Source organism: Malus sylvestris, chromosome 3 (genome assembly GCF_916048215.2).
Source record: "Malus sylvestris chromosome 3, drMalSylv7.2, whole genome shotgun sequence".
NCBI classification, from domain to species: Eukaryota; Viridiplantae; Streptophyta; class Magnoliopsida; order Rosales; family Rosaceae; genus Malus; species Malus sylvestris.
Window position 1 is genome coordinate 10,569 of NC_062262.1, and position 24,945 is coordinate 35,513.

The window sequence follows — 24,945 nt, forward strand, 5'->3', positions numbered from 1 at the left end:
AAATTTTTTGAGCCCTCTTTTTTCTCCCAAGCAACTATCTTATTTATCTTTTGTTTCTCTCTGAATGTTCGACAAGTGTTTTTTACTTTGCATTTTCTCATTGTCAAACTGTAAAAATTGTGGTGGTGAATTTGATTGTGTCTCAATCTATAATCACAATGCATCTTGTGATTTTATACCTTTACCCCTGCTATGGTATAATCATTTGATCTTCTTACAGTAAGAGATTGCGATTTTTAGGACAACATGCTTCATCAATTCTCATATTTTTCTAAAAAAAATATATATATATATATAATTTAAACCGAATCGAAAAAAAACCGAACTAATTTGAACCCAAAAAAAATCCGAAAGAAAAACCTCGTCGAACCGAACAATAAGTTAAGCTTGATTTTCAATTTCAACTAAAAACCAAATGGAACCGCTCCTAACGTAAAGTGGCTAGTGGAAACTGGAGGCTGAGTCAGAGTGGGTCAATTTCGCCCTCACATGACATTCCCAAGGCCCAAAACCCTAGTTTGCATAACTGGCAATCGAGGAGCTTGAGAAGTGAGATCTGACGGCTGACACCTACCAAGTAGCAAGTTACCCACCAACCAGGGCACCACAGCTTCCGTCGGTGGTTTGTTTCAACTCTCAAGTCTCAAAACTCTCAACTCAATAACCAGTACTAGTGGCGAAGTGGTAAGTTTTATTTATTTGAACTAGGATTAGGATTACGAAATAACATAAACAGAAAGATTTGGAGATGGAAGGGAGTTCGGGGGGCGTAGGAGGCGGTGCGGCGGCAGTAGGCGGTGGAGGTGGAGGTGGCGGCGGCGGTAATGATGTCGAGCTCCTGTGTAAGACGCTGCAGGTTGAGCACAAGCTCTTCTACTTCGATCTCAAAGAGAACCCTCGCGGCCGCTATCTCAAAATTTCCGAGAAGACGTCGGCCACCAGGTCCACCATCATCGTTCCCTTCTCCGGCATCTCTTGGTTTCTCGATCTCTTCAATTACTATGTCAATTCCGACGACCAGGAAGTCTTCAGCAAGGAATTGCAGCTCGACACCAAGGTAACTTCCCTCCCTCCTCATGCTTTCTTCTTCTTTAGTTTCTTTTTTCTGACTGACCTAAATTTCTCCTCCTTAGGTCTTCTACTTTGACATTGGCGAAAATCGCAGGGGCCGCTTCTTGAAGGTCCGTTTTTCCCTTTCTCTCTTTTTTTTTTTTTTTTTTTGGCAATATATTCTATCGTCTGTTTCGAAAATCTTATTAGTATCCCATCCGATCAAATTTTCATGCTAATTTCCAACCACATCCTTGAATTAGTTACAGACTCTACTTACTTGGGATCAATTTTTGGTGTTTTACTTACTTGCATCTGCCTGCGTGTGCATAATGACATTTGACTACACACTAGGCACACACCAATTTAGCCTTGCATCTGCGGTTGCCTCATCACCTTCACCTGACCTTAATTCAGTATTTCTAATATTTTTTTCATAATTAAGATTTGTATGCTAACAATTATGTTTCCATCTGTGTACATATATTTATGGGTGTGTAGATATGTTCTGGATTACATGGTATTGATATGTACATCCTTCATCCTTGTTTTAGGGAAACTATCGATAAATTAAGCACAGAAATCTATGCAGATGAATAGTCAAGGACTATTTTAATTTCACAGTGAATTGTTTTAGAACCCTTTTTCTTCAAACTTTACACAAGACCAAGAGACTGATTCTATAAGGAGTCCCCTGAAATGCCTCAGAAATTGGCTTCTTTAGTTGGACGACAAAAGTAATGAATCTACAACAAGCAATACTTTTCCCTCTGCTCCCCTGCCATTCCCACCCCACCACCACCACCAAATTCATAAATACTTTTTCCTCCTCTAATGGATAATGAGGATGATTTTCTAGTTTAATGTTGCTTTCAAAACTTTTCTCTCACTAAATGTTTCTAGTCCCCAAGTTTCGAAAGTGTATCCATGAAATTTCATATTAAAGTAGTTTAGCATCTACTTGTTTTTGAGCATTTTTCTGTTAAATATTCCAAAGCACTTGGGGTAATAGTCACTTGTTAAGTCAAGGTTTGGATGGAGGATTATGTAGTTGGTGAATGTATGGGTCCATCAAATAACTCTGATGGTTTTTGTGAAGTAAGAAGAATTAACAGGATATTTAACGGTAGAGATGGAGATTGGTTAACACTTTGGGATCCAGTTTCATGTGAAGAACCACCAGTGGTGGTGATGTCACGTGCAGACATTTTATGTGTGTTGTCTCTGTTTCCTGAGTGTCTTATACTGATTTTTGCTTCACCTTTGTACTTATACATACTTTGCTAGTATCTCTTTGTTTTTTTTATAAAACTTTCCCTTGTTTATTTCTAATGAGGAATATCTTTGGTCTTGGGGTTTTTATCACCTACCTCTGACCAATGGCAGCTGACACGTCTTTACTTTTTATGATATATGTTAGCATAATAGTGTATCATGGATAAGGTTGAAAATTTGGATATAGTTGAACGGATCAGTAGAAATACAAGTAAAGGTTCCCTAAAATTTGCTATTTTATTCAATTCATGGAGATTCTAAAGGGAACTTTAGGAAATCTCTACTTTATGCCCGAAAGGAAAATACTTAGATATTTCTAAAAATAAACATTAACCCGCATTTATCCCAAATCATTACAATTTCAGCCCATTTAAATGTTTACTATAGAACTTGAAAAGCCAAAACTTGAAAATCTATATCATTGGAATGAATAATTCATAATCCTTCTAGCATTTATTTTCACTGTTCTCCTTTTTATTTTCTTATAACATGCCATATAGTGTTTTTGTCTAAAGTGGGTAGGATATTTTGTTTTCCCATCTCCCCAAAGACATGGTTAGGGCAAGGTTTGCATTTGCTATAAAGACGAGAAGTTGTGGGAACCCAACTAAGTGCTTTGTAGATATACATCCTATTTCAGAGATATACATCCTACACGGTTAAATTATTAGGGATTTGCTAGAAAATTCTGCTGTATATTGGAAATTTAATTGTATTGATACGGTTTTGATGTGTTGCCGAAATTTCAGAATTTCAGCAACACCTTGGGAAGAAATCAAATGACCCCCTATTTCCATATGGGTTCTCTATAAATTCTTAGTCATCAATATCTTAGACAGACTTCCAGATTTTTGCATCACTGCTCAAATCTTATTAAGACTAAGGTAAAGTTATTTGTGCTTGACACAACTGTTGAAGGACTACTCTATCTTCTACTTTTCAGTAGCTCATGTCTACTGTTGGGCTGGAGCAGCTTGTGAATGATTTGAATATTTTTGTGGGCTTGATATAACATGGAGCCCTACGGTACTTACTAAATGGTATTTGTTGCCCAGATTCCTTGATGTGAAGTAATTTAAGGGGAAAGTTTCTATGCCTAAGTCGTTGGATGAAAATCTGACATCAATAGGAAACATACCATTTACTTAAGATCTTCAACTCGTTGACATTCTAAATGTTGGGATTTTTATTTTTATTTTCTCCAACAGCTTAGAGCATAGTATATATCCTATTAAGGTACTTGGTGTCAAATGCTTAAAACATTGTTGTGTATGTACACAGCTTCACAACGTGTTTGGTGCAGGTTTCTGAAGCTTCTGTTAGTAGAAATCGCAGTACTATCATTGTTCCTGCAGGAAGCACCCGAGATGAAGGGTGGGCAGCATTTAGAAACATTTTAGCTGATATCAATGAAGCATCAAGGCTTTTTATACTGCCGAATCAGGTGTCCTTGTTTTTCATGCATAAACTCTTTCCTACTTTCTAGGTAATATAAGTTTCTCTTTTGGGAGTGACTTACAAGTCTTGTGAATTTTCACCTGGTTGTTTCCATGCCAAAGCAGCAAAGTTCTGAACCTTCAGAGCGCCTTGTTGGGCTTTCAGATGACGTAGGCGCTGGCTTCATATCTGGCCACAATAGTCAAACTGCTCCAACTTCTGAACTGAATGTTGACAGATCCGCAGAGTTGCCGGCACAAGATGAAATTGGTAACATGGGGGTGTCTAAAGTGATCAGAGCTGATCAAAAGAGATTCTTCTTTGATCTTGGGAATAATAATAGGGGACATTTCCTAAGAATATCTGAGGTATGCTTCAGGAAGTGAAAGAATTTTTTCTTTGAGACTCTAGAAGGATTTTGCTTGTTCATTTTATATTTTTTATTTTAGGTTTCTGGCAGTAAATGAAATCATAATATCTTTAGAATTCTGTTTAAATTGCAGGTTGCAGGTTCTGATCGGTCCTCCATAATTCTCCCCCTGTCAGGGCTCAAGCAGTTCCATGAAATAGTAGGTCATTTTGTGGAGATAACCAAAGACCGAATTGAAGGAATGACAGGTGCAAATGTTCGGACAGTGGATTCTCCCCAGAGGTGAATCCTTCCCCTGGGGTTTGGTGATTAAACCAATAATTCCAGTATATCAAGACTGCTTTAGAGGTACAAGTAGGTGTTTTGATTAGGGTGGAATTCTCCTTACAGCTGTGTTCTGTTATTTTATTCTCTTCTTCTGTTCTCTCATTCAAGTCTGAAATAATATCCGTTTTCTGATTGCTCAACGTAGAATTCGGAGATGATTGCCAAGCTTAATTTGAACATCAATAACACAAAAAACAGACAAGATACATGTAACTTGAGTTTGATAGTCTGTCAACCTTCCAGCTTAATAATAATGACCATTCCAGCTCTGCTATATTTTGTTCAGTAGCACAAATGCATCTACTTGATTTGTTTCTAGTTTTATGGCTTGTGGTGCAGGTTTTCACTTGTCACTTGTTTTAAGTGTAACCTTGTGGTTGGTGATGTTACCCTTGAATGTTAAAAATTACGAGGAGGGGGAAAAACTTGGTTTTGAGGGGGGCTATACTAGTCGTCAGTCTGCTGGCAGATTGTAGAGATGATTTAGCTTGAGCAGCAAGTGTTACCGTGCCAGGCAATCGTGCAATATCATATCTACATAACTAGGGCTGCATATAATTATTTAGTTATTCTTCTTTTCCTGAGTAAATTTTCTCTGAGGCATCGTGTATGCACTTTTGCCTTTACAGATTGATCTAGTATTTCATGGAACTGCTTTAAAGGAAACAGAGCTACCCGTAGACATATCGTAGTTAGTGAATAAACCCTGTAGGCCCTCCATTTACCATCTTTACTTAAATAGCCTTAGTAAGTATCTACCTATCATTTCTGTAAAATACCCTTAGAAACTACTCACCAAATTAATTAAAATACCATTTCCAAGAACCAAGAGATACCCATCATTGTAAAATAGATATCAACATGTAGTAAGTATCGACCAACACCTCGATCCTAGTGGCTCGTGCTCCACCCGAAGTTGTACACCCATTGTTAATGACGGCTTACGAAGATGATTTAAGCTACCGAAGATGTGTTGGTAGAAAGCAACTGAAAATGTTGCAGATTTTAAGATTTCAACTATTGAATATGTGTGCTATTTAGTATTACAGTCTAATAGTATTTTTCTTCACCTGTAAGTAAGATGTTTTAGGTTTGATTCTCGTCAAATGTGCATTCGCACTAAATTATTATGACTAACTCACTATGAGACTTCGCACACTCCTCCATCAATTCGAGCCACTAAACAATTATATTGTCTTCGGTTCGTTTCTACCGAATACGTGGATTCATGATGGCTTCAATAATCAATTGGCATTATAGAAGTTTTCATTAGGTATTATTTATATTTAATTTTAAATTTTAGAATGATTTCTGATTGCATGATATACGATGAACGGTCACGATCACATAATCCCTAAGATTTCTAGGAAAATAATCTCCCCCCCCCCCCACACAATTCATATAGATAGATGTGGTTTATTATAGCGTTAAGGGTGCACCTCGTTACTCAATTATGATTAACAAATTTTTACTGTTTAATTTAAATTAACATTTACATTTTTACTTGGACAAATCAAAGTTTACTTTTTATGTTGGTTACCACCATGGACGAAAACATTGTTGTCCAATATTAATTAGTTTATTGGTATTGTTAGAGAGACTAAATTTATAGATAAAATTTTGAAAACTAAAGGACATGAAAATTGATGATTGGTTTATTACATAAGTATTGATAAACGTGCTCATTCATATTGGTGATACATATTTTAGTTTACAAATTTTGTCTATAAATTTAGGGAGCATTTTTGCTCACCACCATACCTATAGTGTATGCTCACTTAATCAATTGATATGTGTCATTTTACCTCACTCTAATTAACTTCCACATTAAATGTTACTTTTTCAATTTTGAAAAAAAAATTAACCAATGTTAAGTGAAAGAGATAGTTTAGTTACGGTTTCTAGTCCCTAACTGTTATAGACTCAAATCTTATGCATTTAGGTTTTAGACTGAAGTCAACTCTCCACATAAATAGCATAATAATAAAAGATATGTAATAATATCAATAAAGACTCAAACCGTTATTTTGGTTTCATTTACATCACCAATTTAATTATTGAAATTTGCTTTATGGGTTTCAACAAAAAAAAATACTTATGGTTGCATTCTAGAATTTTTTTTTTATATTTTTTATTCTTGACGGTAATTTTATTGATATTGAAAAAAAAAAGTATACCTAGTCAAGATGGACATAAACCTAACCCCTCATAATACAAGAGAGAAAAAAAAAGGGAACTTTAACGAAAAGCATCCGGTACTGTTCACTTTAACAAAAAACCACATTTTTACACTAAAAAGTCAATCCTGGTACTATTCATTTTACCCTTTATTTTGTCCTTATCATTAAAACTCAAAGTTTTCAAGCCCTTTTCATTAGTTTTCCTAAAAAAAAAAGATAAAAAAAAATACATGAAAAGAAGAGGGGACATAAACCTCACCCTTCTAAAAACAGAAACAACAAAGATACAAGGAAAAAATAGAGGGGGGGACATGAAACCTAACCCACTAAAGCCGAACCTAAATTAGAGGTCTAAAAACAAAACAAAAACTAGGAAAGCCAACATAGTCTGAAAATAAAGCGGAAACCAGGATAAGCTAATACTAAATTTATTCAAATTTGATGAAGGGTATCCACCAAAGAGTTAATTTGAAATATAAATTTTTTTAAAGGAAAACTAATGAAAAAGGTTTGAAAATTTTGAGTTTTAACGATGAAGACAAAATAAAGGGTAAAGTAAATAATACCATTGTTAGGGTAAAATTGGCTATTCCTAAACAAAACGTCTGAGTCTGTAATCTTAGACTAGTACATATTTTCCGTTGTAATTATTTTAGTCTAAGTTTGTCTCTTGGCTCTCTATCAGTAAAACTGGCAAGCGTTTCAGAGACATCCACTTAAGTATGTTTGCACGCATGCATCCAACTACATCTATATCACATGTTATTGTATTTGGGATAGGACTTTTACTCATTGTGTGTTTTATCCTTTTAGAATGACTTATCCCATCTATATTAATTATTAAATCATGTTTTCAAACTTATCTGATTGCGTGTTTGGTGAGAGTCATCTAACTACATGGATTGCTATCTTTATCAGATAGTGTCGTCCGTATCATTGGGAAATTGGTGTCGTGCTTTGGTTTATATATATGAGAGGTCAGGGGGCTTGAAAGAGGGTGTCGCATATTTATGTATTTATAAGGGAGGTCAGGAACTGTTTTGATGGAAGCTGCATATGCATGTAACCTTTTTTCCTTGATAAAAGTTTGAGAGGCAGCATCTTGGTGTTTTGAATAAGGAAAAATATTTTTGATATTGCTGCTATCTTGTGGTTTCAACAGCATGCGTTTTTAAAGAGAAAATATTATTTTCATGCTGTTTTTCATTTAAGGTTTTAATTGAATGTCAATTATGAAAATGTGCCTTGTGATTTTCGTAATTGATTGTTTTTCAAATAAACACTTCATCATATAAGCATTCTGCATGATCAAGTTAGTATCTTGCAAAGTTCGAGGAAAAGGTGATTGACGATCGCGTTAGTGTCGTGCCACTTCAACTCGAAGACTGAAGAGAGATCGAGTAGTAAAGCGCGGAGACAAAACTGCCTACTAGTATGTGTGTCTAGTTGATGAGTTTTGTAAGTCTTTCTGTACTTATTTCTCTTAGTGTTTGTCCTGGCTTGGAAGTCCGAGGATTTTCCCAGTGTTGGGTTTTGCCTCGTTAAATCCTACATCATGTGTGCACTTTTTATTTATCGTTTTAATTGCATATGAGTATGATAGTTTGATATGTGATGTGAATGTGGATTTAATTTGAGAACTGAAAATTAAATTGAAAATTGAATTGGATTTTTAAATTGGAACCTATTCACCCCACTCTAGGTTAAACTAGTACTCATCCTAGAACTTTCAACCATGATTGACTTTTTAGTGTAAAAATGTGGTTTTTTGTTAAAGTGACAATACCGAGAGCTTTTCATTAAAATTCTCTTCTTTTAAACCATATATTTATGTTTCAGATTTTTTTATATTATATGTATGTATTGAGTCTAATGTTGTTAATAATTCATAGCTAGCTAGCGAGCATCGACTTGGTAATGTGGGCTGGAACGGGAGAGATGGATATATGATAATATTAGAACTGTAAATTTATTGCATTTTGGAAAGGGTTGATACAATCATGATCAATCAGCCAATCCATTGCTTGATGGCCATTCCTTTTGGTGTTACAGTACTAGCTAGCATATATATAATATACTAGTGGATGACGATGTGATCGTTTAAGCGCTGTATGGAGGGGGCTTAGGCAAATCCTTGACAATGCCACAGAGTTGGGTGGTTTCTGGGAGGTTGTACTCGTCCCTGAGGGAGCGTGCAGGTGACAGGACGCTCACGTAGAACTGTTGTCCGAGGTAGCGCCTCTCCGGTTGTTCCGACCTCACGTTCCACATTCCGGCATTGTCGAAGGTCAACATTATGGCCGCCCAGGATTTGGGGAACACTTGGATGGTGTGCCTGCTCACTCCGTCCAGAAGGTTGTAGTTCTTTCTCTTTTCTGGGGTCCACCTCCCGGGCTCAATGCTGCACGTAGGAGTAGCATTGAATGATTATATTATACATGAATATGTAAGTAATATTAGCTACCTAGCTAGGTATAAATATGTAGAGATTACATATTACATAGAAGAGAGAGACTAGGTAGGGTTAGCTAGGGGACTTACGCGACGGCAAAGAAGGAGTATCCATCCAAATGCCATGACTGAATGCTCTTCTCGTGGTTCTCAAAGATGATCTCTACAAAGTCACGGAAGGTCTGGTTGACAACGTTGGGTGCCAAGGTGACCTTGTCCTCCACGGTGGCTAGGGGTTCATCTTGGATGGTGTCGTACTTGAAGACCTTGTCGGCCACACCAAAGTACTGAGCCAGCTTGAGTGGGGTTTCGGATTCCACGTAGGAGACTCCGTTGATGGCATAGCGGAGCTTGCCATTCACCATCGAGGCGGAGTTGACGATCTTGATGGTACGGGTGATGTTGATCTTTCCGTAGTGGTACGAGCCCTGAGGATTAGGCCTGGCAGCGCTGGCAGTAAGGTTCCAGCGGAAGGAACGGAACTGGTTGAGAGACCAGGCCCATCCTACAGGAGCTTCGGGGAGCTCGGGGGATGCAGGGCCGTTACTGTTTTCATAGCGGATTATGCCTTTGCCGGTGAGCACGGTCTTGGTGAATCGGGTCGAGGCTACCATGTAGTAGTCCTTGCGCTCTTTGTCGGCAGTGACGAGCAACGAGAAACATTGCCCCAAGTGCACGTCAAGGGACTCGTAGGTGTTCTGGACGGTGTGGGAGCCCTCCATCTCGACAAGCTTTAAGGGGTGGCCTTGGATCCTGAAGTTGAGGGAGTTCTTGAAGCCCACGTTGCAGACCCTGTACTTGTAGGTCTTCCCTGGCTTCATGGTGAAGAGGGGCTCGTCTTTGCCGTCTCCCTTGGCGTTCTTGCCGTTGATTAGGATGCCGTCGGGTCTTCCCATGGTGCGGCCGCTGTCCAATAATTTCTTGAGAGCGGTGTGACTTTTGGTGTACCAGTCGCCGATCATAACGGTGTATTCATCCTCGGGATCAGCATAGGGGACGGGAATGAGCAGACGACTGTTGATGCGGAGTCCACCAAAGCCGCCTGCTGCCCTGTGCATGGCAGTGACGGGATAGTACATGTAGCTCCCGATCTGATCCTTGACTTGGAAGCGGTAGGTGAAGTTGGTGCCAGGGACGATGGGGCACATGGTTCCAAGGGTTCCATCCTGCCACGAATTCTTCCTCTGCTGGATGCCGCTCCATGTCAAAAGGAATGGCTCATCGAGGTTGTTGAAGACGTTCAAGACGATGTTGTTGTTGGAGGTGGAGTTGATGTTGGGTCCTGGGAACTGGCCATTGATGAGAATTGCTTGCTGGGGGACTCCGAGGGGAGAGATGGTTCCGTAGGTGACATTCCATGTGAAGAACAGGTAAGGGTCTTCGCCCTGGACCACTGAAAGTGCCCCGGCTGTAAGGCACAGCAACAACGCATACATCACGGAAGCCATATCTCTCTCTCTTATTCCTATCGATCTATTAATTTCAACCCTTTCCTCACGCAATATATAATTATTAATTCCTATCGATATCTATGGTTTTATTTGAAGAAGATTGTTGCTTCTTCTTCTACGATCTTTCTCGTTCCCAATTCTTCCCTTTTTATACACTTGTTTCACAGTTTTTCCACCGCTCAAATTAACTTTCCGGAAACGTCTCTCAGCCCGCCCTTCTTTCTTGTCCCTTGCATTGCGCCCGCCCTTTCATTTTCTTTTCCTACTATTTTTTCACCTTTGGACCCCTTCTCCCTGACAAACACAAACACGCATGCACAAACGAAACAACCAAGACCACGTCAAAAGATTCAACCACCCGTGGCTAAAGGTAGTTATTTTAACCGAAAATATTGTGCCGGGAGATTGCAATACATAAAATGAGCCATTTTAACTTGAGAAACTTTCTTTTTTGTTTTTTTGTTTGTTTATTGATAGGATTAAATTTACACCACAAAGTAGCATAAAATGTCCTATTAATTTTCCTTATTAACACTAAGATTTGTTATTTGTAACATACGAAAATATAGGATTTTTTCCGTGGAAGATTGTCTTGCCTAACTTCTTAAAGTACCACAAAAACTAGGTTGCTATCCTAATGACCAGCCATTGAAAAATAATTATTAGACTAACTTACAGTTATCTAAATTCAATGAAATTTTATATACAAACAGACACACGGAGGTACACTCACACAAAATTTCAAGATTTTTGGAGTTGGTTTGCTATTTTAATTAAATTCAACAAAACCATAATAGCAACAATGATAAAATGACGAAAAATAGAATTTAGTTCACAAATTAAGAAAATGAGTTAGGGGAAGTGCTATCCTGTCACATCCCGGCCCGAGACGGACCACTTCCCGGGCCCGCTCCACCACCGTAACACAATATTATCCGTTTTGGGCTTATCATTCCCTCACGGTTTTGTTTTTAGGAACTTACGAGCAACTTCCCAGGGGTCACCCATCCTGGGAGTGCTCTGGCCCCTTTCTCGCTTAACTTCGGAGTTCCTATGGAACCCGAAGCCAGTGAGCTCCCAAAAAGCCTCAAGCTAGGTAGGAATGAGAATATACATTTAAGGATCACTCCCCTAGGCGATGTGGGATGTTACATATCCAACACCAAATAATCATGCAAACATGTTATCTTTCATTCAAATTCCTTTTATTTCTAGATCAAGATGCTCAAGTTGGCTCACTATTAGAACTCAACTTATTACTCTCTCTTACGTAGTATGTTAAGAGAATGGTGTTTTCAACTTAATCTCTAGTATGCAATCTAGAATGGCGTGTTCATCAATTTATGAAGTAGAAATCATTAAGAACGAAAAGAGTTTGAGTCAACACAGGGCATCGTAAATACTGGCGTTGTCTTACTTATCCTAGAAATTGGTTCACATGTTAATTGCAATTAACAAATACTACTCTAGAACATATGTAGGTCCTCATTCGGTAAGGGTAGGCACACACATGTTCATAGCATTAGAATCCTATATATGCTTACTAAGTATGCATCCATAGAAAACACATAAAGTATTCATCACTAACATAGGTAGTGAACCAATTTTCATCCTTCATAAGAGAAATTCAAACAAAAAGTCATAACAAACTTGCAATCATTTTTTAGGCTTCAAACAGCCCCTAACTTCTAGAAATTAGTTACACATAATTCTTAAATTAAACCAAAAGAAAGACATGAGTTTGAGAAGATGAAACCAAAAGAATAGAGTGTTATCCTTGTTGCTTTTCCTCACTCGTTCTTGCTGCCTTCTTGTTCTCTTCTTCACATTTGGCTTCTTTTCTTTTCTTTTCATAACCTTTCAAATGTGTTATGGTTTCCATCATCATGAGAATTCATTCCTAATTAAAGCCAATTAGTATGGAGACTTGTGGATTTCTTCGCTGCATCAATTGTGGCCGTTAGGATTTATTGTGTTTATTGCCTTCATTGCTTTCTTGTCAATTACAAACTGCTCAGCCTTTAGGGAACATTTCAGTATTAAAATAAGCATAACTTCTTCTTAAAAAATGATATAAAAGTCGTAAAGTGCTCTAGAAAATAGACATTCGTAGCTTTCCACGCACATTAAAACTCATTCTCTGATTCATTCTGAGTTGTTCGCAACTCGCTGCCAAAGTCAGCTGATCTGCACAGGCAATTTTGACGAATTTGCTATTTAAAATCTCAATTGTGCTCCCTTTCTTTTCTTTGCCTGAAAAAATCCTACAAAACACAAAAACAAAGTAAATAGCTCAAAAATACAAGGAACTAACTTAGAAAAGACAAGTAAATTTGATGTAAAAAAAAATATATATATATATATATAAGCTTATCAAATACTCTTACACTTAACTTTTGCTAGTCCTAGGGCAAAATAAAGAAAACATGAAAAAGTAGTAACACGGAAAACATTAGCTTCCCCCTATGTGACCCTCACAGAATTTCATTCAAGAGAACAGATCATTGAGAACCTTAGTTAGCACAAAACAAGCTAATCCAAGCTAATCTTCCTTGTTCAAATGTTAGCAGTAACTTTTTGATCATCCTTAAAGTGTAGTGTGTGTAATAGTCATGCTAATACAATTTCAAGTTTCTTTAAAACACCACATGTAGACATGTGACCTTCTCACAGGACATACACTCATTCCCATGTATGTCAAGGTTAACGTGTTTCGCTCAAGAAATCAAATGCGAAAGATCTACCATAAGCTTGCATAACGATCTTATCTCCACAATCATAATTGCAAGACACAGTTGTTTACTGTTTTGCAGGTTGCTCAGGTATACTTGGATATGCGTTTGACCACCGCCCATGGAGGTGCACGAATTTGGTTTCAACAATTGGTGCTTTCATTGAGAGAAGACTCATATTCTTCTCAGCCAGATCACTATGCCATATGGAAGTTATGTCCAGAAGAACATCCCATGATCAGGACACAGGCACAAGGGATGATTATGCCCCATTTATAAATCCAGTCTAGGAAAATGCTCTAATGATATGCACATCAACAAGAGATCTTAAAAAGAACTTATGAACCAGGGAACAAGCTAACCACTCCAAACTAGATGAAAGGATGAAAGCTATCAAAGACACAATCGCCCGTCTCGAAGTCTCTGGCCTTTAGGTTCCTCCAGGACAACGAACCCGAATCTAAATCACATGGCCCCGAAACTTGTCCCAATTAGAGGCACTAAAGAACCATCGAAGACCTTAGGTTTACTACCACCCCACCATTCAGGGAAGAGATATTTCCCTAACAATAGCCTTAAAGGAAGAAACTGGGACTATTTCAAAAGGGCTTAGAAAGGGAAAAAGACGATGCGAAAGGCTCATCATCCCAAAAATCGCGCCACCAACCAGAAGACATTCTCTCCCTCCCTATAATGCCCTTGTGGTCAAGTTGTAATTCTCTGATGCCATGGTGGGCAAGTTCCTAATTGACAACGAGTCAAATGACAACTTCATCTTCATACACGTAGCTAGAATGATGGGTGTCCTCGACAAAATCAACTTCGAAAGATCCACCATTCAAGCTCTTAATGGGGTCCCACACAACATTATGGAAACTGTACAACTCAAGGTATAGGAAAAACTATTTGAATATTTGATGGCTTTCTATGTGATATGTAACGACCAATCTTAAAAATTTACGTTTTAATTCATTAAAATTATGAAAATACCCCTAATGACGAAAACGTTGACTTCCGTTAACATGTAGGAAATTTTCTTTTATTTTATTTTTGTAGCACTCGTTGATACGAACGTGTAGACGAGAACGAAATTGAATTCAAAGCTAAAGCTTTTACGAATTTTTGAACGTCAAGGGCATTTTGGTAATTTCACAATTAAAGATATTTCTCCACTTTGGGCTTCTCCTAGAGTGACACGTGGCAATTTCCCTTATTTCTGGGGTGTTCTTCCCGTGACCCCTTTTTCCCTATTTTCCTATTCTTCTTTTTCTTTTCCCCTATGAACTTTTCTCTTTCTAGAACATTATCTATCTCTCTCCTTATCTATCTTCCTCTCATCTCTCAACTCTTCTCCTCTCTCCGGAAAAGCACACAAACATCATAACCATGACAAGACATCCACCACTGTTCCCATCATGCTAGAGCCGATCACCACCATTTGGCAGCGACGGGAATCACTATCCTCGACTAGGCACCCATATATCTCTCTCATTCTCGGTACTGTAGCACAGTCACTGTGCTTGTGTTCTCCGGTGAGTTACGTTGTCTACGACCAAGGTAAACCTTCTAGAACTCCTTAGATCATGCTTTTAAGTTAGATTAGAATAGTTGGTATGTGTTAATCAAGTGTTGGACGCTAGAAACAGCTTGGGGGAAACTTTTCCTAGATTTTGGCGAGAACTGTCGTCTTCCGTGCCATTTTCCAGCCAACTCCGCCCACAACACAGCTCCAAAATGGTACAAACTTCTTCTTATCATTATAAGCTTCATTTCCATAGCTAGAACGTTGAAAATTGTGAAGAAATGAGCTCGAACGGAGCTCTAGAAACTCTGCCCAGATTTCGGCTGACCCACAGCCTGAAACCGGGTCGACCTGACTCGCAACCCAAAATCGAACCCAACCCAACTACCAGGCCCAATCCAATAACCTAGTTCAACCCAGTAACTTTAAACTCAGATTTGACCTGACCTTGACCCAATCCTAGTTTCCATGGTTGGCGCGTGGGCTGCGTGTGGATGCGCGTGGATGGCTATCTTGGCCGGTGCGTGGAGCATACGCACCTCTGTCAACCACGACAGCGACTACGAGTTTTTCGACGACCAATCTCTGAGCGTGCAGTGGTGTGTAGCCTTACGAGTCACTGCCTTATGGCAGAGCGTGGGGAAACCTGAGGTCCCTTCTTAGGTTTTTCGACGTGCTAAATCTGAATCCGCTATATGTTTTCCCAATTCTATCGTTTTAGTAAAGTTTTATTAAATGGTCTTTATTTGTGTTTAGGTACATTGGTTGGAAGTGACCCTTTCCTCCCTAGTTCTAGCGGTTCCCTAGTAGCGGAATATTTATGAGTGGATCACTTCTTAAATTGCATATTTTAATATAATGCTAGGCTTGCATTCACAAAAAGAATGATTTCATGATTTTACGTTTTATGCATTATTTATGATTTATCAAATTTACGTTCTACGAAAGGTTATGAATTATTGGATTTTCGTATATGAAATTCTATGGATTTATGAATATGATTTATTTTGGATTTATGAATTGAGGCTTTGAGCTTTTGAGCTCCGAATTTGATATGAGATTTTTTAGATACGTTTTTTGTGCTTATTTAGTGGGTTATCATACATCACATTCACACAACCGAGTATGTTAATGCCTTTGGTCATAGAACACAATTGATGATGTTTATGACATACTACCAACTTCACTAGCCACGGCTAGTGTCGATGTTTTATGTTATATGTATATGTTTCTTCTTTGGTGTAACCCAGAGTCATACAGCTTCATCTTCGGGTGATGGACCCCTATATTTCTTCATTAGCGTAAACTAGTGTCGTACAGCTTCACCTTCAGATGATGGACCTATTACGTACGTTTCTTCTCTGGCGTAACGCAGAGTCATATAGCTTTACCTTTGAGTGATGGACCCCTATATTTCTTCACTGGCGTAACCTAATGTAGTACGGCTTCACTTTCAAGTGATGGTTATGTCTTCGGGCCACTATGATACCCCTAGTTGAGTATACCATTGATTTAAGTTATGAGATTTTTGGGTTTTGCCTTCTGGCGTTTTGATACCACCTTTAGAGATGATTTTTATTACTACAAACATTTTTGGCATGTTAGAGGTTTAGAAAACCTATATGTAGTATTATATACATTTTCAAAACCGGGGGGAAGGGGGTTCACAAAGAAATTGGCTTTTATTATTATTAGTATTAATATAAATTATGGTCCACTCACCTTTTGTTTTTGCGCCCCCTCAGGACATAGTGACGAGGAATATGAGCATCGAGGCATTTCCTTACTAGTGATCTAGCGTTCTTCCACTTGCGTATGGTTTTCTTTTATGAATAATTGTAACTAGATGTCTTACCTTTCACTAGTATTTCCATTTAGTGGTATGCTCTGGACATATTCGTACATCTTTCATTTTGAAATTGTAGCTATTGGACATTCTGTTTTGATTATGTTTAATTTGGATTATTATTATTGCCTCTTAGCATTTGTATATTCTTGAGGATATGATTTTTTGAATTACTTGTTCTCTCTTGTCCTCGCAAATTCATATATTCATGGCTTTCATCACTTTCAAGTGGCGGCCAGCAGGTGCCATCCATGTCTCATTTAGATATCTGGGTTGAGGTGTGTCATGATAAATAGCTCATCCTCTACAACACTATCCTTGATCGAGAATGGTTGCATTGACACTATCTCATCAACAAGTAGTACCTTACCTTGCTACCTAAGAATAATGACGAACAAAAAAGCCCGAGAAAGATAAAAACTTGTGCTGAGAGATATGATCCCGGCTAAAGAAAATCAAACCCCTTACTGATTATTCCAAGGAGTACCTCACTCGTTTAAAACAAGGCCTAAACTTTGAAAACTGCACACATATGCAAGTCTCAAAAAGTTCAAAGTTACACTGTTAGAAGAGCCTTTTTAGCCAGTTCGTCTTGAACGGTTAGCAACTTGAGCTCAAGCTGTAATAAGAACAATAACGGTCGTCGGGCTAGGGGCATAGGCACATGATGCCTTGACCCAATGCACCATACGACCTCCAATATGTTTATACAACCAGTAAGGTTATGGGTTATAACTACGCCATTCAAGGGAATAGTCGAAAGCACGATCCAGAAATCATCAAATGGTGGCTCTGAAATTCGACCCTGAGTACGACTATTTGCATCATGAACCAGCATACTAAGCCAAGTACGTTCTACAACACTATGTGTTAGCAGGTTCGAATGGGGCATCATCCATAATAGGTAATCCCCAAGAAGAATTTTATTCCAATTGAGCTCCAATATGTGAAAATGCTTTGGTCAGGCCAACCAAGGTGATCTGATCGGAAACGCTAAGGTCCGACACATATGATTAAAAAAATGTTTTCAGCCCACCTACGGGCGACCAGGTCTCCAAAGAACTTTCATTTAAGATTCAATAGAGTTGAACACACAATTTGGGCTAGGAAGATTTCCCCTTAGGCATCACGTTGCAATCATGAAAGCCTGTGACCCGAGAACTGGGGCAATGAGTAAAACAATCAACACATGTTTACAGAATATTTTTAAAACCATGATTTTTCAAGGCTGGAGTAAGGCTGGTCCAAATACAGTTACCTTAAAAGTCTAGTATAGACTCACCAGCTCCGAGTTGAGTTATATCGGACAGAGTAGCGGTGCCACCATCAGATCCTATAAGTCTTCGAGTTCCTACAACCTAGGGATTGGCATGCGCTGTAAGTAATCATAATTCTTAAGAAGGTGCAATATCTACTTCTAGATATCATCTAGGATTCTCCCAACTTAGAATGAAGTTTATATCCTAAAAATGTCTCTCTCCCCATGGTATAAATACATCGATTTAGGGTTCATCTATAGTAACACAATCTAAACACTTGAATCATCTTGCCCATTGTTTGAGTCTAAAATCATTCACTAACTTGACTGTCGGAGAGTCTTGGCCGACACACACACCCTCTCCCCGCGGTCTTAGGCTTGTCCACTGTTGTTTACTGTTTTGCCGGTTGCTTAAGTTTACTCGAATTTGCACTCAACCACCGCCCATATAGGTGCACAAATTTGGTTCCAACATTAACTGATAATTTGGCCTTCAAAGTCGTGCATTGGCTCTAATGAATAACTATCGAATAACTAGGTTTTTCTGAAATCCGTGCGTTGGCTCTAGTGATGGACTACTGAATACTAGCTGGGCTCTTGAAAAATCATGTGTTATCTCTAGTATAATAACTTGACCAATTCCCGATGTTTGAATTGGTTTCCCGAGTGACTTCGTGTGAAGTCACTTGTGATTGTGAAGAGGCTTGTTGGAGAATAAGATCTCACATCGATTACATGACAATATAATATACAATTAATATATGGGAGTTTCCACCTTTAATATTACTGAAGCCTTTTGTGATAAAACCTAACAACTAGTAATAAGTTGTTAAGTTGGGATAATATCGGTGATGTTGGTGGTGGACCATGTTATGCCTATAAGTTTATTTAGAAATGTTACTCTTACCACATTTGTACCACCTCAATAGAGATGTGACCCATATATATTGGTGTGTCTACCTCTATTAAAAAGGTTGTACAAATACAATATGAAAAATGTGATAATTGTATTACCCTCTATATACATGGAAAATGCCAGGGAGACCTATCACATTTTGTAAACCACATGATGTGACGATAAGTAAGACTTCATAATTTAAAGAATTTAATAAACAAGACCAATGGTCAACCACATTATGTAATTTACAAAATGTGATTTATAAAAACAATCTTTCTAAAATTACTCTACATATACATAAAAGAAAAATAATAAAATGGCAAAATAAACCAAATAAATAGGTGTAAAAAATAGATGATAAAATATTCCAAATTAAATATAGGATTAATATTAGTTTACAACCTTGAAGTTTCTTGGTTTTCAACATTTAGTACATCAAGTTTTTTTCATAACAGAGTGGTACTTGAAGTTATAATTTTGGGACACTTTCATACATCCATTAAGGTTACTGTTAAATTAGCCGTTAGCCAGTGACGTGGCACCCACATAAACAATGAATGGACGTCATGTGTCAATATGGGCCTACGTTATCAAAAAAATTATAAATTCACAAAACTCTTTTGCTCACTTGCCAAAATTTTTGTTTTTCTTCCCTTTTTTCCCCTCTCCCCTCTCAATTTCCTGTATTTCATGTTTTTTGTATTTCCTTCCCAAGGATCAAGAAGCTCCTCACAGACGGAAGTGAACTTCCAGCACTTGGACCTACCCCAATAGAGCCATCTCAACTACCTTCCTTTTTTTTGCAAGAACCAAGAAGTTGAAGTCGAAATATAATTGGTTGGTTGAGTGGGACGAAAAGAAATCGAAGTCAAAGTCGAATGGGTCAAAAAGATTTTGGGGATTAGGGTTTTTGAAAAGGTCGGAATAATAGGAAGAGAGAATGGAAGGAAGGTGAAGAGAGTAGGGGAAAGGGAAGATGTGAGTCGGGTATGGAAGTGATGGGTCGGGAGATTCTAAGATTGGGAGCGGAGAGAAGCATATGAAGAGGCGGTCGTTGTGACGTCGACGCCGGAAAATGACGACGGAGAAAGGTGGTCAGAGATTTGGGAGGGGCAGGTGGTGGAACCAAGTGTGAAGATTATGAAGCGCTTTTTGGAGGAGTAGGCATTCCAGCTTTTTCCAGCTATATATACAATCCTTTTTTTTTCTATTTTGCTTTTGGGAAATTTTATTTAAACCCATGTAACCTCTTTCTACACCCAACTTAAATTTTAAATGTTAATTGTCTATTTTACCCTATTGCATAATTACTATTAAGTACAAAATGAAATTAATAATAAAACTTAAATTTCTCAATAAACCCAGACACTATAATTAAACCCCTAGCATCACCCTTTGTATCCTACCTCCATTTTGGCTAAAACCCTAATAGTTCTGATAGAGAAAAACAAGCTTTTTTATTGATGGATAGTGATTTTGAAGTTTTGAATCCTCTAACTAAGGTATGACTTGATTTATGAATATTTTGTTTGTTTGCTTCTTCTTTGGATTACATTCCATACTTATTATATTATATTGTATCATATTTGTTTGTCTCTGTCGTCTGTCTGCCCCCAAAACACCATTGCAAGAACTTTTGATAGTAGTGTAAAGACATATAACTTGATTCTTGGTGCAAATAATGATTGTCCAACCTCATAAACCTTGACCACTCACTAGCGGGTGACATGTCTCCATCCAAATCCAAAGCATCAAGGTCAAAGGTTTATGACAAAGTGAAGGACTGAACTAGAGCTTGCATTGCATTTTCTAGCAAATTCAAATCTATAGAAGGATCTCTTGGATCCCAAGTCTATGGATGGGTTTGGTAGCAGGAAAAAAAAAACAGCCATGGAAATGCTAGTCATATGCAATTATACAGGGGCAAAGGAAAGTCATTAGGATCATAGGCTGGGTTAATCTGCATGAGCCAAAGAGAGAGAGCATAAAGATCTTTACATATGTGAAACATAAACCAGAAAAAACAAATTTAATCCAATCACTTGGAACTTATATGTTAAACTTTACCTTCACAGCACCAATCCCAAACTCTGGATCAACCAGAATTTCATCACGTATTATAGGAATTCTTCTTCCATTGAAAGGATGGATTGAAAGGATGGATGGCATGTTGTCTATACCTCTCGTCATTAGGATGTACAATAATGGCAGTATCACCGAGCATAGTTTCCACTCTAGTGGTGGCCACCATAATCTCACCAAAGTCTTCCTCTAGAGTATAAGCAAATGAAGTTAACATGCCAAATTCAACAAGGTTCTCATATCCAAGAACCTTGAGTAATGTCGTATCTCGAATATCAATATAATCAACCTATTCAAACCCAAAAAAAATCCATAAATATAAGCTGCAAAATAAGGAAGAATATGCAGGTAAAAGAAGAAGGCTAACCTCAATGTCAGATATTGCTGTAAGCAACCCACAATCCTAATTGACTATGCGATTATCCCTGCAAACAAAACATACCAACGAAATCCAAAAAGCTTAGCAACCAAAGTGAAGAAAAATTCAAAGACAAGAAGGTAATTTATAAACTTATAGATGTGGATGATTATATAAGGTAATTGGTGTACACGGTTGTCAAGTTTCAATCCTTATCCCGAAAAAAAAAAAAACATTCAGTTAGAGATGTTATTTTATAAAGGGAATGGGTGTAAAGATAACTTTATATTTTGAATTGGGTTTGAGAGGGTAGTGTAGGTAATAAATTTGGGTTTAAAGAGATATTAATTCTTTAATTAAAAAAAAATATGTATGAAGAGAGTAAGTTGGATGTAGAAAGAGGTTAGATGTGTTCAAATAAACTTGCCCTTTTCTTTTTTAATTTTTCCTCCAAATTTATTTCGTTAACAATTTTGGGGAAAAAAAATCTTTTGTGCCTCTGCTTCCCAATTCCTGTATGCATCGAAGAAAAAAAAAGGAAAAATCGAAAGGTTGGAGTGGAGTTGGAAGACTGAGGCGGGACGAGAATGAGACAAATTTTGGGATTTCAGAGGGAAATGCACAAAACACAAAAGAGTTTTGTGAAATCTTCAATTTTTTTATTTTTTATTTTTTAATATTCATGTGGACTGATATTGACACGTGACGTCCAATCATCGTCCACGTAGCACCACATCCCCGGTTAACAACTGATTTAACAGCAAACTTAACAAATGTATGAAAGACAAATATATGAAAGTAACCCAAAATTATGACTTCAGGTATCACTCTCGGATGAAAAAAACTTGATACACTAAATGTTGAAAACCAAAAAACTTCATGGTAGTAAAATGAGATTAAACCTTAAATAGAAAGTACAAAAATGTAACGGGATTTCTTTTCATTTTTTTGTCTGTAGGAAAATGTAATGCCATACATTCCAACCCTTCTTATTCTTTACCATTCCCTAACTTTGTTTGCTTAAATAGCTGCGAAGAAATACATAAATTGTAATGATCTCTCCTGTCTCACACTCACTCACACGCGCACACTATTCGAATCCTCCGCTGTCCTCTCCATCCATGTTGGTATCTCTGTCATATATAGCTAGTGTGAAGCGGCATGGCATGGCGGTGAAATATCTTACGTGCTGTAAGGCGGGGGCATAGGCATGCCCTTGACGAGGCCACAGACAAGGGCGTTGTCTGGCATGTTGTACTCGTTCCTGAGGGAGCGTTTAATATTTTCAACTCCCACGTAGAGCTGTTGTCCTAGGTAGCGCCTCTCCGGCTGCTCTGACCTAAGATTCCACATTCCAGCGTTGTCGAATGTTAATAGGATGGCAGCCCAAGATTTGGGGAACACTTGGATGGTGTGCCTGCTCATGGCGTCGAGAAGGTTGTAGTTCTTCCTCTTTTCTGGGGTCCACTTCCCGGGCTCCACGCTGACGATCAGTAGTCACACAGATAGAGAAGAAATCATTAACAATATGATACATATTTTGACGAAACTATACAAGTATATATTCTTAGTTAAAAGTGAAGTAGCTATATATATGTGCGTGCGTGCACGTGTGAGAAAGAGAGAAAGAGAAAGAGAGAAAATGCAGGCATGCATAGCTGCACTTACGCGACGGCGAAAAAGGCGTATCCGTTCAAATGCCAAGTCTGGAGGCTCTTCTCCGGGTTCTCAAAGATGATCTCCACAAAGTCTTTTATGGTTATATTGAGAACATTGGATTCCATGGTGATCTTTTCTGCAGGTGATTGGGGATCAACCTTCATGGTGTCGAACTTGAAGACCTTCTCACGGATTCCATAGTAGTCGGCCAACTTGAGTGGGGTTTCAGGGTCCACGTGGGAGATTCCGTTGATGGCATAGCGAAGCTTCCCGTCGGCCTTGCTAGCAGAGTTGATGAGCTTGATGGTGCGGGTGATGTTAATCTTTCCATAGTGGTAGGATCCCTGAGGGTTAGGCCTAGCTGCGCTGGCAGTGAGGTTCCAGCGAAAGGAACGGAACTGGTTGAGAGACCAGGCCCATCCCACAGGAGCCTTGGGAACTTCAGGGGAGACAGGTCCCTTACCATTTTCGTATCTGATGATGCCTTTGCCGGTGAGCACGCTCTTGGTGAATCGGGTGGAAGCCACCATGTAGTAGTCCTTGGGTTCCTTGTCGGCAGTGACAAGCATAGAGAAACATTGGCCAATATGCACATCAAGCGAATCATAGGTGTTTTGGACGGTGTGGGAGCCCTCCATCTCGACAAGCTTCATTTGGTGGCCTTGGATCCTAAAGTTGAGGGAGTTCTTGAGCCCCACGTTGCAGATCCTGTACTTGTAAGTCTTGCCAGCCTTCATGGTGAAGAGGGGCTCGTCCTTGCCATCTCCTTTTGCTGATTTGCCGTTGATAAGGACGCCGTCAGGCCTGGCCATGCTACGGCCGCTGTCCAAGAATTTCCTAAGTTGGCTGTGGCTTTTGGTGTACCAGTCACCGATTATGACAGTGTAGTCATCCTCGGGAGCAGCGTAAGGAACGGGAATTAAATTACGGCTGTTGATGCGGAGGCCTCCAAAGGCACCGGCTGCCCTATGCATGGCCGTTGCAGGGTAGTACATGAAACTCCCAATCTGATCCTTGACTTGGAATTTGTAGGTGTAGTTTGTACCGGGGGGGATGGGGCACATGGTTCCAAGAACTCCATCTTGCCATGGATTCTTCCTCTGCTGGACACCCACCCTGCAAGCATGCAATCAAATATATATAATTGGGATCGATGGATGTGATGGTTATTAATTAATTAGGAAATTAGATTTTAATCGCAAAATAAGATGAAGCTTAGAAAAAATTGTCTTATACACTTGTGTTTTTGCATATTTTCTTATGTGCCATTAATTCACTACAATATATTTAGGTATGGACATTTCAGCACACTAAACTATAAAATATATTATGATATGGACGTTTAGATACACTAATTAGAGGAAGTTAAATAAAATTAATGACTTAAAATGTGTATAATAATAAATTTAAAATTTAATGTAATGATATTAAATAAGATATCTATTAAATATTAAAACAAAAATATAATATGAATTTGAATTAAGTACACATTAATAAAATAAATATCCAATCTAACACCAAATTTTTATTAAATTTTAATCTTCTTGAAGGATTAAAGTTCAAAAACCCCTTAATTAATTTCTTGTTAATCAATAACTAAAGGTGTAGGGCTGGATTGCATTGCAAATTTGCAAATCTATAATTGCGTGCGTAGTAGTAACTAGTAAGTTAACGTACGTACCATGTGATGAGGAATGGTTCGTCAAGGTTATTGAAGACGTTGACGATAACGTTGTTGTTGGTGGTGGAGTTGATGTTGGGTCCAGGAAATTGGCCATTTATGAGAATGACTTGCTGGGGAACTCCTAGGGGTGAGAGGGTTCCGTAGGTCACATTCCATGTGAAGAAAATGGTAGGATCTCCACAGTTGACTACCGAAATTGTCCCCACTGAGAGGCATAACAGCAGCATAACAATCATCCCAGACATCTTTTTTATAATTCACATGCACACGCACAAATCGATGCCTCTTTCTCTGTCTCCCTCTATTTCTATATTTTGTATCAGTGGGAAATTGGAAGACGATGACTGTCTTCTTTTGCTTTTGTT

The 24,945-nt window shown here is 38.4% G+C and overlaps 3 protein-coding genes and 1 long non-coding RNA gene across 5 annotated transcripts; 1 reads left to right on the top strand and 3 right to left on the bottom strand.

Annotated features, from left to right (window-relative positions):
• The first annotated feature begins 419 nt into the window (after positions 1-419).
• Positions 420-4,728, top strand: LOC126615882 (transcription factor Pur-alpha 1-like). 2 transcript variants are annotated; one of them, XM_050283808.1, is made up of 5 exons: positions 420-1,057; positions 1,134-1,181; positions 3,629-3,769; positions 3,885-4,130; positions 4,266-4,728. In XM_050283808.1, the coding sequence occupies exons 1-5, from the start codon at positions 749-751 to the stop codon at positions 4,416-4,418; spliced, it is 897 nt and encodes a 298-aa protein (XP_050139765.1). In that variant the 5' UTR covers positions 420-748; the 3' UTR covers positions 4,419-4,728. The 2 variants fall into 2 exon arrangements, with proteins under 2 accessions (XP_050139765.1, XP_050139766.1); XM_050283809.1 differs by having other exon boundaries at positions 422-1,057; positions 3,888-4,130.
• A 3,856-nt stretch (positions 4,729-8,584) lies between these two features.
• On the bottom strand, positions 8,585-10,673 carry LOC126614330 (L-ascorbate oxidase homolog). The gene is made up of 2 exons (XM_050281924.1): positions 9,181-10,673; positions 8,585-9,040 (listed from the first exon to the last, which is right to left on the bottom strand). Exons 1-2 carry the CDS (start codon positions 10,536-10,538, stop codon positions 8,740-8,742), a joined length of 1,659 nt encoding a protein of 552 aa, XP_050137881.1. The 5' UTR covers positions 10,539-10,673; the 3' UTR covers positions 8,585-8,739.
• A 1,529-nt stretch (positions 10,674-12,202) lies between these two features.
• LOC126617266 (uncharacterized) lies at positions 12,203-13,829 on the bottom strand. The gene is made up of 3 exons (XR_007621311.1): positions 13,636-13,829; positions 12,667-12,805; positions 12,203-12,560 (listed from the first exon to the last, which is right to left on the bottom strand). It is a non-coding gene; the product is annotated as an uncharacterized LOC126617266 (long non-coding RNA).
• Positions 13,830-22,097: 8,268 nt separating this feature from the next.
• Positions 22,098-24,945, bottom strand: LOC126614349 (L-ascorbate oxidase homolog). Its single transcript, XM_050281957.1, has 3 exons — positions 24,578-24,945; positions 22,906-24,012; positions 22,098-22,720 (listed from the first exon to the last, which is right to left on the bottom strand). The coding sequence occupies exons 1-3, from the start codon at positions 24,823-24,825 to the stop codon at positions 22,420-22,422; spliced, it is 1,656 nt and encodes a 551-aa protein (XP_050137914.1). The 5' UTR covers positions 24,826-24,945; the 3' UTR covers positions 22,098-22,419.

Excerpts from the sequence above, each read along its gene's own strand:
- LOC126615882 (XM_050283808.1), top strand. The coding sequence starts at position 749 with ATGGAAGGGAGTTCGGGGGGCGTAGGAGGCGGTGCGGCGGCAGTAGGC. Across the intron at positions 1,182-3,628 it reads GCAGGGGCCGCTTCTTGAAG|GTTTCTGAAGCTTCTGTTAG; the intron begins GTCCGTTTTTCC and ends TGTTTGGTGCAG. Across the intron at positions 3,770-3,884 it reads TTTTTATACTGCCGAATCAG|CAGCAAAGTTCTGAACCTTC; the intron begins GTGTCCTTGTTT and ends TCCATGCCAAAG.
- LOC126614330 (XM_050281924.1), bottom strand. The coding sequence starts at position 10,538 with ATGGCTTCCGTGATGTATGCGTTGTTGCTGTGCCTTACAGCCGGGGCA. Across the intron at positions 9,041-9,180 it reads TACTCCTTCTTTGCCGTCGC|CATTGAGCCCGGGAGGTGGA; the intron begins GTAAGTCCCCTA and ends TCCTACGTGCAG.
- LOC126614349 (XM_050281957.1), bottom strand. The coding sequence starts at position 24,825 with ATGTCTGGGATGATTGTTATGCTGCTGTTATGCCTCTCAGTGGGGACA. Across the intron at positions 24,013-24,577 it reads GAACCATTCCTCATCACATG|GGTGGGTGTCCAGCAGAGGA; the intron begins GTACGTACGTTA and ends GCATGCTTGCAG. Across the intron at positions 22,721-22,905 it reads TACGCCTTTTTCGCCGTCGC|CGTGGAGCCCGGGAAGTGGA; the intron begins GTAAGTGCAGCT and ends ACTGATCGTCAG.